This window comes from Ascidia mentula, chromosome 2 (genome assembly GCF_947561715.1).
Source record: "Ascidia mentula chromosome 2, kaAscMent1.1, whole genome shotgun sequence".
In the NCBI taxonomy this organism is placed as follows: domain Eukaryota; kingdom Metazoa; phylum Chordata; class Ascidiacea; order Phlebobranchia; family Ascidiidae; genus Ascidia; species Ascidia mentula.
Genome location: NC_138567.1, coordinates 8,029,780 through 8,042,345, shown reverse-complemented (window position 1 = coordinate 8,042,345; position 12,566 = coordinate 8,029,780). Strand labels below are relative to the sequence as shown.

General features: G+C 40.1%; 1 protein-coding gene across 1 annotated transcript; it reads right to left on the bottom strand.

The window, feature by feature from the left end:
• Positions 1-8,066: 8,066 nt before the first annotated feature.
• On the bottom strand, positions 8,067-12,181 carry LOC145888500 (actin-histidine N-methyltransferase-like). Its single transcript, XM_082979254.1, has 13 exons — positions 11,992-12,181; positions 11,719-11,811; positions 11,428-11,582; positions 11,275-11,347; positions 10,966-11,076; positions 10,807-10,887; positions 10,310-10,495; positions 10,143-10,240; positions 9,901-10,075; positions 9,401-9,559; positions 9,151-9,314; positions 8,805-8,970; positions 8,067-8,423 (listed from the first exon to the last, which is right to left on the bottom strand). The coding sequence occupies exons 1-13, from the start codon at positions 12,089-12,091 to the stop codon at positions 8,221-8,223; spliced, it is 1,764 nt and encodes a 587-aa protein (XP_082835380.1). The 5' UTR covers positions 12,092-12,181; the 3' UTR covers positions 8,067-8,220.
• Between the last annotated feature and the right edge of the window lie 385 nt (positions 12,182-12,566).

Genomic DNA, 12,566 nt, shown 5'->3' with positions numbered 1-12,566 from the left:
TTCGTGGACGAACTGACTGGCGAAATAATGCCGGTAAGTACACATTTTGATTTGTATTCATATTTATTTAGTGTAAACCAGACATGTTACCTTCCCAAGTGCCCTTTTTTATATTTAATCCTGTTGCGCTGTAGCAGTTCACTAACTTTTTTGACTAATAATGCTAACTTACGATTTACTGTTATGTTCTTAAAAACTGAAACGTATTTTTCCTTAAAAGTGTAATTTTAAACCTTCATTATTGTAAACCAGTTACTTTACAAAAACTCCACTACATTGGATACTCGCACGACTGATTGGCCTGTCAGTTAAAATTACGGTAATTCCTGTCCCGCTTGTGGAAAAGTTTGCCCAACCCGTCTTACATGTCACTAGTATGACATAAACGTGTGCAAATACGCGTGTGTGATACACCTTTTTCAAACTTTATTAAGACACTGCATAGCGGTCAAAATGCGTGACAGTTAAAATAAGTTGGTTCAATGCCCTTTATTACTATGTGATGTAGATGTGGACACCCCCCACTCCGCCACAAGACGAGAGCGACTTGTACATGGATTCGTGTATGTCTCTTCTCTACATTCCCACACCAATGGCCGAAGAACAACTACCACCGGTGATTGTGAAGCGCGAAAAGAAGAGGGCCAAGCAAGAATTAAGTAAGTGTCCCAACCCAGTGGCCAATGAGAGAAATATTGCCCTCCTCCAATATATTACAAGGCTTGTATTAATTTGGTATATTTAAATAGTCCTTAATCTCGATAAATAGTTGAAATTTCTTCGCTTCGGTGGAGATCGAAAAACGCCCCTCGCTTTGATAACCACTAATTAAAGTAATGCCCGAATTAAGGAAACAGTGGGACTCAAAAATCCTGCATTTGATTAACGTGTCTGTTTTTGCCAAGGCCCACGGAGGAAACTCACAAGAGTCGACGTCAATATTCCGAAATCACTCTTCAACCATCCCCTGCAAGTGGCCAAGAAGAAGGAGCTGAAAACACACAAGATCAAAGTTCAAGGGAAGGGAATCAAACCGAGTTTGATCCCAGGGACACCGACCAAACACGAGATCGTGCAAGGTATATACTGAACTACAATGAAACGTGCGGTGGTGGCCACTGTAAAACAACAGTAACGGGCTTTATGGTCATCGTGAATGAGCTGCTTTAAATCTGTTCTTTCATGATTAAACACGTTTCGTTTACCTTGGTCGTTCACGTTTCACTATCAATTAGTCGCATACTGAACAGGGTGTGTGCATACTTTTAATGCGTATGTCAAGAAACTGGCATACATCCTTTCATTTCAGGGGTTATATCGGCCTTGACTACATCGCCGAAAGAAAACAACAACGACGGTGCCTTGGCGGCGAAAGCGCAGTTGGAAGCACTTTGGATAGTGAACGAGGACTGGGCTCTGCTCCAGGTAATATATATCTTACATACTATTTATTTTCCAGTTTATTGGTTTCTTTTTACATAAGGCCGTATTTTACATGTATAGTTTTGCAGTTTCAAATTCGGTTTTATTATGGCTGTTTTTGCACATATATGAATTCGGTTTCATCCTGTTATTTTCACATTAGGCCGTGCAACACGTTCTGGACATGCCCTTGTCGCTGATCACAATGATGCCAGCGCACACACCCAACTGGAACTTGGTTGCCGACATGGTGAACGCTGTGGGCAGCGTATTCCGATCGCCCAAGCAATGTAAGCTCAGATTCGAGAGTGTCATCGTTCAACGCGAGGAAGGAAAGGCATCGGTGGCAAGTGTACCAGAACCTGGCACGCCCAAAAAGAAACTAAAAGGTTGGATTATTCGCATTCTGGGTGAATTAACACTCCCCTACTCAGTGAAATTTGTGTTCAAGGTCATATATTTGTAGTTTTAAATTTAGCATTTTTTTTTTCTGTTGTAACAATTGGAGCATTTTCAGTGTTGTTTTTTTTTTGTTCAAACTCTAGCGCGTTATGTACTGTCTTTTATCAGAACAATTGTCCTAATTCAACAGGACTTATAATTACAATATTTTCCTGCAGGCTTCAAACCCCCCACTAAGTCCAAGTTCCTGAAATCTCAAAAAACACAAATCTTGTTCTCGAACGACAAAAACTTCCAGTTCACGAACCTCTATTCGAACAGGTACTGTCTGCACTCTCTTCAACTTCATCACCAAACATTGCAAAACTTGACCGATAATTTTCAGGTTCGACGCATGCAAGACAATTTGCAACAAGCGAAATCCCCCGTCCAAGAATTCGACGGGCACGGGACAGTTCCAGAGGAACCCGAAACACACAAATATTCTTCACGACTGCGGAATAACTTACGACAAACCGCTACATCCAATGCAGGTCCGCTTCGTACCTCGTCCCACTATCGCTCAAAACTTTGCCCCTCGCTTGTTTTAATTGCCACATTTATATTCCAATGTTTTTGTATGCGAATGTTATTGACCTAACTACCCAGAGTAAAATTATTTTAGACGGTCCTTCGCTCATTTCACCGATTTCGCCATTCGCTTGATTTGCAAAAAGGACCCCTTTCTTGAAAAGTGCCCTGCAGTTTGCCAACCAGTGCAAAAAAAAGTCACCTTTGTTGTTTTGTTAATGACTGGCCTTGGTGGTGGGCCACAAGCTCAATAAACAAATTATTTGGTGTACCGTTAAAAAAGTCAAAGAACCACTGACCTACTTCTAGCACGCATATTATAAATCAACAATTTGACAATGTCCAAGGGCATTACAATTGTCTTCCAAACATTCACAACACTGGTTCTTATCCCAGGTGGCTGAAGCCAGAGCAAAGAGGATTGCCACCCAAAAGAAACCGACCGGACAAACTGGAACCACCCAACAGCCAACATCCGTTACCATGACGGGGAATATGCAGACTCCTGCCGGTGCCATGGCACAACCTGTGGTTGTCGCTGGAAGTCAGATCGTCGGCAAGTCGTCTCTGCAACGTAAGTGCTGCACTGTGGCAGTTTTAATACATTGTTGCATTGTAGGTTTACAGCCTGTAAACCTAATGATCTCAAAACGATAGCTGTGATCGCCAAATAAGGAACTGCGCATTAGGGCGGTCTTGTCTGTCTTGCCATTGCATGAAACATAACTGCGTTGTTACATTTTATTTGTTATTACGGACATAGCAAGCAAAACACTAAATATAACTCATAAATTTATCAAATTGTCTTCATCTAGCTGGAAGCAACTTGGGTACTTCTGCCTTCACACGTCGAGTAAACATACAAGGACAGGGCACCCTGTCCATTCCAGCCTCTGCTGCCAAGATCCAAATGTCCAAGGTAAAAAAACACTATTCCAGTAGCATCACCAAATACGTCACCTTGCATTTGCACGTGACCAGGCTACGTCAGCATCGCTCACTCTTCGAACAATATCTGGCAACGCATCGCAGCTCCAACTTCAACAGCAAGGCGGTACGTCCGTGCCAGCCATGAGCATCACATTTGCTAGCGGCGCCAGTCACTCCCCTATGGTTACCATAACGACGGCAGTGGCGGGATCGAGCATTGCGTCATCACGTCCCAGCTTTCCTCCTAGAAGTAAGCGTTCTGGGGAAATACACAACTATTATTTAGAAAGCTTCCAATTTATTGTGTAATAACGGTGGTAAATGTAGGTTTTCCAGCAAGTGTTTGACTTCGGTGAAACACATAACAATTTGATTTTATTATGTTCAGGTCAACAGCCTGTACAGAAGCTCACCACCATGCAGCAAGTCCACCAAGTGTCGAAGCAACAAGCCTTGTCGAGTACTCCAGGAAAACAACAGGTTAGCCTACTACTCTCCGCTCTTCAATTCTCCCTTCTTGGCAAAATAGAACGATTGTTTTTGTTTGCAGGGCAAAAGACAGCAAACCAGTCAGCCCGAAATTACTGGAACCATTGTCTCTGGCGCCAGTGCTGTATTTGCAGGCAAAAAAGTGCAGGTGGGTGAAAGGGTTTCATAACTCTATCACTATCCAATCTTTACAAGTGGAAACTTTACTGGGGCAGTTCAAACCACATCGGGGTGTTTTTTCCCACTTCAACTTGTCATATGGAAGGGACTTTGATCCATTTCGGCAACTTTTCATACTTTTTCGTGTTCAAATTTTGAAAGCTATGTTTTTCCAGGTTGCAAAGATGACGAGACCCTTCACCCAACAAGAATTGGAAATGCTCATGAAGCAGCCGAGAACCCAGATCAAATCTGTTCTCCAACGATCTCAGGTAATAATCTCTGCTTTATATAATTGCAATTATTTAACGTTGAAGTTTTTGGACGCCTTGCACTTTGTTGAATATATTTCTATTATCACGTTTAACCTACCTACTCATCCATGTGCATGATGTTGTTCAGTGGGCAAAATGATGATACGACTATTCTGATTTTGATGCGGATAGTTTGTATTAGCTCTGTCTGATTGCCCATTATATACATACAAATATATTTTAACATTACGTATTTCCATTTTAAAAGCATTGCTAGTAAAGCAGGAAGTGCAACCTGTGTTAAAATTAGCTTGTGCGTTGTTGTACATTGGTATAGCCTAAATAAAACTTTCATCACAAAACTAGTTTTGGTCATTTTCTCAGTAGCACCGGTTGCAATGCTTGCATAAGTTCATCAAGCTTCATTTGCCCATTATTGCTTGAAATGGTCATAAACGAACAGCACTTTAACAACGGGAAACCACTGATTCATAAATAAACTGATGAAATATTTACTTGACACTCTTGTATTCCAGCAGGTTCAAATCGCCCCCATGCAAGCACAAGTCCAAGCTCAGCATGTAAGAAACCTAGCAGCCCAACAAGCTAATGAACAAATCACAACAACTAAACCCATGCCTATAACCGTTCCTGTTACCAACCTGGCAACGGGTGAGTAAACCTTGTCCACGCGACCACGCGTATAAAACATTATGAATTTGAACTTACACTGTACATTTGCAGCCATGAACTTGACTGAACTCAACGCGGCAAACTCGAGTCAGGCCAAGCAGATGATCGTATCGGGAAACCAAGTACGTAGTTGTTGTTTTTATTTTACTAGTGCGTTACTTTCGGAGGGCTTGTGCATAGTTGCGTTTACGCCCCACGAATGGACTGCATATTCATGCAAAATGAAATCATCTTGCCTGTGTATTTAGCCGTTAAGACTGTCTTCATTGGTGATTTCTTTAAGATCGAGTGTGTGCACTCTGCAGCTTACACATGTTATGTATTTAGCCAAACGTTTCCGGTACCTCCCTGTTCCTACAACAACAGCTGATGAAGAGACAGCAGCAACAACCGCGCCAGGTAACATGACAAAAAGGATTGAACCCAAAAGCCTTGGAAAAAAATTGCAAAATGAAGCGGAATAATGTTGGACATTTTTTACTGAACCAAGGCCAAATTTAAGGGAAACGCATTGTACTGCTCCCTTGAAACGTCGGAAATAATCTTTATTTATGTTTCGTTTTTTACTTTGCTGATGATATCAACGTAACTTTACACATTAAGCTCAAACGTTAATACAAAACCCAAACCTTAACAATAACTGCGTATTTCAGATGATTGCGGCAAAACAACCCCCGAAGACAGTGTACGCCACTGTTCCATCACACCAGCTTGGGTCAGGAGCTCCCACCACTGTCAAAATGACTCCACAGATTCAAGCGCAAATGCTCAGTCAACTTGTTGCTCAACAAAAGCAGAGGAGGCCACAAACATCAAAGGTTTGCTGTCGCTTTAAAAAAAAGTATCCATGTAATTCAATGTGTCTTGTGTTTATTGATATGGGAACCTTGCATGACATTTAATGTTGATCTGAACAACGCACCAACACCCAATATTATGTTGTTCAGTGGGCAAAATGATGATACGACTATTCTGATTTTGATGCGGATAGTTTGTATTAGCTCTGTCTGATTGCCAGCAATGTGTAATGCAGTCATGAAGACATAAAGATAACTTATTGCCGACCGTACGTGTATCACCTTGTGTGATGTACATACCAATAACAACCGACGTGCTTTCTATATGTAAATTAATTATGAGATATTGCAGGCTCCTGTTACACTGACGGTAACGAAACTCCTCCAAACCCCATCCACCCCAGCCTCCAACACAGCAATACGTCACACCATAATTCCACAAAGTTCCCAGCAGGTATGTCAATATTAGACGCTCCATGAAACCAAGAACATTACATCAGTACACTTTCTGTAATATTAAGTGGTGGGATTCAAATATTTTAGCATCCGGTTCTCTCATTAGCAGCATGTCATAGGGAATGCATTACTCGAAGTGCAACATACGCCTACATATGCGGTTGTTAATAAACCGGTTCGCGTTGGTCATTAAATTCCATGAACCGGTTCGCGCCATTTCATGCTGAATCCCACCACTGGTAATATCATATGTGTCCTTTACAAGCACTCCTGTATTATCTTTAAACATAACCACTTACATTATGCAGATGTCACCACAAATTACCCAGTTGCCGCTGTCAGCTGGGACTACCATAGTTTCGGCGACCAACCTTGTTCCACAACAAAGGCTCATGTCCCCTCAAGTACAACAGATGCAATCGACGCCGAGGGTGAGTAAATCTATAGCATGGATGACTATTTAGTTCAAGGGTTCAGTGGACCTCTGGGGGATCCGTAGTAAGGTTTTTGTCAGTTCTTGTATGCAAAAAAATAATTTTTTCCACTCGTTACACCCATGGTTTTGTTTCAAAGAAATTTACAACATAGTTCGTCACAATAGCTTCAAATTTACGGATTCTGTTTTAATCCAAATCAAAACTTTTGTATTTTGCGCAAAAAAACTACTGTACAGATGAACAATAACCCACCACGAGTGTATTTATCGACAAGTTTCTATTTCCGTCGTTGCATCTGGAATAAACATATTACATTTGTCGGCAGTCACGACTCCATTCAATTGCCAACAACCAGAGTCAGTCGATGATTGTTGCTTCGACCCCCGTTGCCATGCAACGACCCTCCATAGTTGCCATCAGCAACCAATCTCCGGCTGGCATGCAAGTCCACTCTCAGCTTATTTCACAACAGGTACCATAAGAATTCCGTCCCTCGCAATAATATAAGGTTTACTTGCTTCGCAATCCTGGCATTGCAGCCTATCGGCCACTAACAAATGGACTTGTGATCTTACTATTATTTTGAATGAAGTACACCGAAAGAAGATAACAGTAACTCGTGTATTTTGGAGCAAAAGATTAACGACAGCATTTAGGTTAACATGTGTATAAACGGGCACACATTTGAAAGAAACTTGATCGTTAAATTTAACGTTGCGGCGCTTAAGTTGACCTCTTGAAGAAAAGTACAGATACCATATAACAAGAATGAAACCTGATCGGGATTCGTGGCCAGGATATCCTGGGTTCAAATCGCGGTGTGGTCAAAAAATACGAGTTGAATGGAAAAAATAAGTGGTAATTGTCAAGAGCCGTTATCGGGTGGTAAATACTGATAACAAACAAATAAAACGTCCATCTAAAGATTCGGAATAAAGCCTATATTTCTTGAGGCCAATATGCATTTTTTTGCGCTAACGTTTGTAACTTTACTATTCCCAGGTTGCCATGCGCAACACAGCACCCCAGTCTCTGACACTGCAAGTGAACTCCGCTCAGGCCGCTACCTTGCAGGGGATGCAGTCCGCGCCCACACAGATCGCACAAACCGACCCCACGCCAATGGTGACGCTCTCCGCCGCCGACGTGAATCTCCAAACTGGACAGGAAAGTCATCTCGGAAATCCTCCGCCCCAGAAGTAAAATTGTCATGTGCACTTGTTTTCTGCTTCGCGCGTTTATGTTCTGCCACAGCGTATTGTGCGTTTGTGAAACTTACTTCTTTGTTCACCTTTTCCTGTTTTTGCCCATTCTCAAATTATGACGCTGTTTGTTTGCTTGAAAGATATAGAAAAGCGCCGCTATGTAAATAAAATGTTTAATTTGCCTACGACTACTTTGGGACTGTATTTGATTAGTAACGACAGAAGAAAATCCGATAATAATTTTCTTTGCACGATAAAACATCGGATCAGAAAGAACGGTTACTGCATTTGACGACAAACAACAGCATTGTCACTACTTGGAAGTGAGGCTTCGGAAAAGCAAGCGTTTTAAGCATAAAAACGATATGGCAGCAAATCACAGCACTATTTGGAAATGCCAGTAACCTTATTTCGCAGAACCATTTTCAAGTGAATCACTTTTCTCAGGGTCCTGATTATTCAAAGTCAGCTTTTCAGCCAAACGTTCTGCTTGATCCTCCGCGGGGTCAATGTTTTTTCCTTCTGTAGCTTCCACCATTTCATCAGTAACATTCTTTTTTATCAGTTTGTCCAAAATCACGTTCCTGCATTCCAATCCATTGGTTTCTTCTAAACGAGATACAAATATTAATACGCATAGGATTACCATATCTGTCAAGACACCACAATCACTGGCCAATTTATGTCAGTCACCTTGACCCAATTCTGAGGCCCAAATTTTTAGTGTGCCCAAGTGAGGTTCTTTTTTGGGGGTTTACTAGGGTCGGAATATTACATGAATTTCACAGCTATTACCAACAATCACCGATTCACACCCACTCAAGATGTGTACTATTCGAAATCCACGAAATTTAGGTGAATTTTCAAGGCCAATGTTGAATGCTTTGCAAGGCGCACATAACCCAACGTCACACTCGTTGCAACTTACATAGCTTTTATCAGTTACAAGACACCTTCTGCAACAAAGTTAACCGTGCGCTAATTCATTACCAGAGTTCAACTCCTTGGCTAGGGTTTTCTGGGCATCAAGCGATTGGCGATATTGCTTGCAGAAGTCCATGCAAGCCGAAAGCACTCTTTTCTCTTCCCATCGCAACTGTAGCGCGAGTCGGGCACGCGTTGTTAAAGTTTCGTCATCCAGCATTTCATCCAATTTCTGTAACGTGTTTCTACGTTAATCACTGAAAGCAGATTTATGCTGCCAATATAAAGAGCAATTTCGATTAAATACCAACAACACCACACAAGAATCCTCATTTTAAAGATTTTCATTTTTGCAAATATATTTTCAGACTGACAAACAAACGTTAGATCTAAAAAGTACTATTGTAAGTACATTTTCAAAGGTTTTGTCAAGACCCATAAGAAGGAGGGATACACGATTTTCCAGGTACAGCCACATCTGGGGATCTGCCTCAAACATCAACGGACCAGTTATGTAGACTTCCCTAAGAGCTGGCAATTCCTTCATGTCCTTCTGTAACCAATGATCCAGGTCATCTGTGACAAAATACATCGATGAATTGATATACAGATAAACACAGTGTGTTATTGGACTAAGAAATATGAATGGAAAACTGTAATACCTTCTTCCATGTGAAAAACTCTGAGAAATCCAATGAGGCCTGGAGAAGTGGGTAAATTGCTGTCCATTGCACACACTGGAAACTGACCGCTAACATCAAGGTTGAGTTTGGCAAGAAGTTTCGCTCTCTTTTGAAAAAGAGGATCTTTTGGACTAACACCTAAATTTGGTTTTCCTTGTTTAAAACCAGGACACCAGATCATTGCAAATTTGCCTAAACTTTCATTGTTAAACAGTCTAAGGGAAGATTTGCAAAGGCAGCTTAAAGCATTTTGCACAATATAGTTATCAAATATGAAATATTGTGCAATACAAACTGTCTGTATAAAATCTGTATTAATAAAAAAGTGAGTTTCTCGACAAAACCACAATATAGCTTGCTTTGTACTGTGCATTCCACTTCGATTTTAACAACCACTCATGCCAAAATAATGCTAAATAGAAATGACTAGTTTGGAGCACCATATAGACCTGGTCAAACAAATACTATGAATAACCAACCCAAGTGGATCTTGACTTTGTCGAATGGGTTTTCTGCGACTACGAATCCATTGTGTATAAGCAGGTCTGCATTTGGTCGACTACCATAACAAATGGTTACTTCTTCTCCTGTCTTAAAGTCCCGCATTGCAAAACAATCGATCGACTGAGCACCAACATTGTATGTCGTGCTTAGCTAGAAAAAAAAAATTAATTAAAAAACATGGGCAAAAAAGTGACACAAAAAAAGAGTTTATACTCACTGGGCCTGTGCTGTGGTTGAACATATCCCATAGGGGAATGAGAGCAATCATCGATGAGAGATCATCGTTAAACTTTTCACCGGTTTCAGACAGGCAAGCTTAACAAAAAAATTTCAATAAATAACTATGATAGAGCACAAATGAAAGATGGCGCCAGTTTTGCTTACTTGAAGGAATTTTGTTCTGTCTGGTAGTCACCGCTGAAACACACCACCGATAAGCCTCAAATGTAAACGCATCTCTGGCAACAAGTGGCACTTTTTCAATGTCGGATTTTTGGTGGTCGCTGTTGAAAACTTGGTAGAGCAGAGCAAACTGCCTGACAATTGACTTGTACTGGGAAATAGCACTACCTGTAAAGTTTTTGTACCATAAAAATACTGTTTGTGTGGCTTCTGACAAAATTTATAAGTCAAGGATAACATGGTTATAGCACCAGTTACTTTAAAAGGGAGATTACTTCCCAAAAAATATATTCAAGATGTTTTTTAGAAAAAAAAACTTCAAATGTTGAGCTAATTTAATTAATTGAAACATCATGAAGAAGTTTCATGACAAAATACACAAAAATAACTAAAATGGCTTTAATGTGTGTTATTGCTACATTGTAGGGTTTAGGCAATAGCACACTCTGTGGAACAAACACAATAATATAACTACTCACTGAATGCAGTTGAACCTCGAAGGTGTTTCATTTCATCAGGGGTAAAATACAGAATAGTGTTGAACTCACTGGGCATAATATCTGCAAATGAAGCAGTAAAAAAAGTCAAACTGGGGATACCTCACTAGCCACACTTATACACAAGCAAGTTTTACTCACCAATGTATGCTTTGAATTTGGAGTCAGGTACATATCGCTCACAGTGTAACAAAAGTGCAAGGCAAACATTCGGCATTACAGATAAAACTTCATTGCCAGCAATTACTTCATCTATGTAAAAGAAACAGATTTATTGCATTGAAGTAAAAGGGATATTTTTGAAATTCATTCACAGAAACCAACACAGGTTTAAATAAAATTATCTACAAGAACAAGTTACAAAGACAGACATAGGGTTCCTACATAAATAAAAACTTAGTACAAGAACAAATTTACTGGTTAAATACAAGTAAATGCTTGCAGATGTACCCAGGTAGGAAGTAGCTGCATCCTCATATGTAACCATCAGTTTCCGAGGTATAGACACAAGCAGTGATTTCATCTGAACAAAAACATGGTTTATCAGATTTGCACACATCTGGTACCAAACATTACAAAATCCACTGGTTTAGTATGACTCACATCAACATCTTCTGTTGCCACCAAACCAAATCCATGATCACCTCCAAAGTAATTGAGTTTTACTTTGTCCCAAGACACACCACTGTCTTTTAGCCATCTTTCAAAGTTTTTACATGCACCTTCTCGTTTCACTGGCTTTTGTGTTGTTTTTTTAGCTGCACAAATCAAAATCAACTATTTTATTGATGAAGTGTACACAAGAACTCTTTTCAGTCCAGGAATGCACATTAATTATGCAAACAACAACAAAAAGAAAAATACAAACCAATTTTGTGCAAGAATGTTACTTACAGGCATTCTGTCTCCTTGAAAATTCTTCCACCGCATTGTAAAGCTTAAGATAGTAGTCCCACTCATTCTGTCTTGATGGACTATGTACACCAACTAAAAATATGATGAAGATTTAATTGGGATGAAGATGCACCAAACACAAAAACATCAGAAAGTATCAACAGTTTCTCCTCAAATAATGCACAAAGTGAACGAAATACTTTGGTATTACATTATTGCAGTTATCAACCCATTTGTAAATGTCAACAAAGTGGTGGTAAATAAATAACTTACGTTTAAAAAGTTCAGTTGCTTGCTTCAATAGTTCTTTCTTGGCCTTCGATATGCCAGTTGACGACTTTCCACTTTGCTTTGCTCTGTTTTTCTTTCCCATTGTGACGAGTTCAGTCAAACACACCAGAGCAAGACTCCAATGGAACTACTCGAGCCCTCAGCAATTCGCTCACTCGAACATGCGAACAGCTGTCACCACTACGCATGGTAAAAGTGCTAAATTGTTTACACATAATTTTGTCTGTTTTTTTTTAAAGAAATATATCACCATTTGCAAACAACATTCTGCAAACCATACACAAAAGCACATGCAGATTTTTCTATTAATTGCTTGATGAAAATGTAAAGTTGAATTTCAAAACTTGCTGCCCGCAAATTTTGATTAAAGTTTTGTTTTTTAAATTTGCACAAACTCATGCGTGAATTATTTGCGGTAATCTGCAATCTATTACTAGGGTAAGTCCCTTTTTGTCTGTTTTTGCTGCCAAAAAGAGACCTCTTCTTTTCCTCATTTTTTAAGCCATTTGGAAGTGACACAATACAAATCCTCCCTCCGTTCGAGCAAATATCTGCAA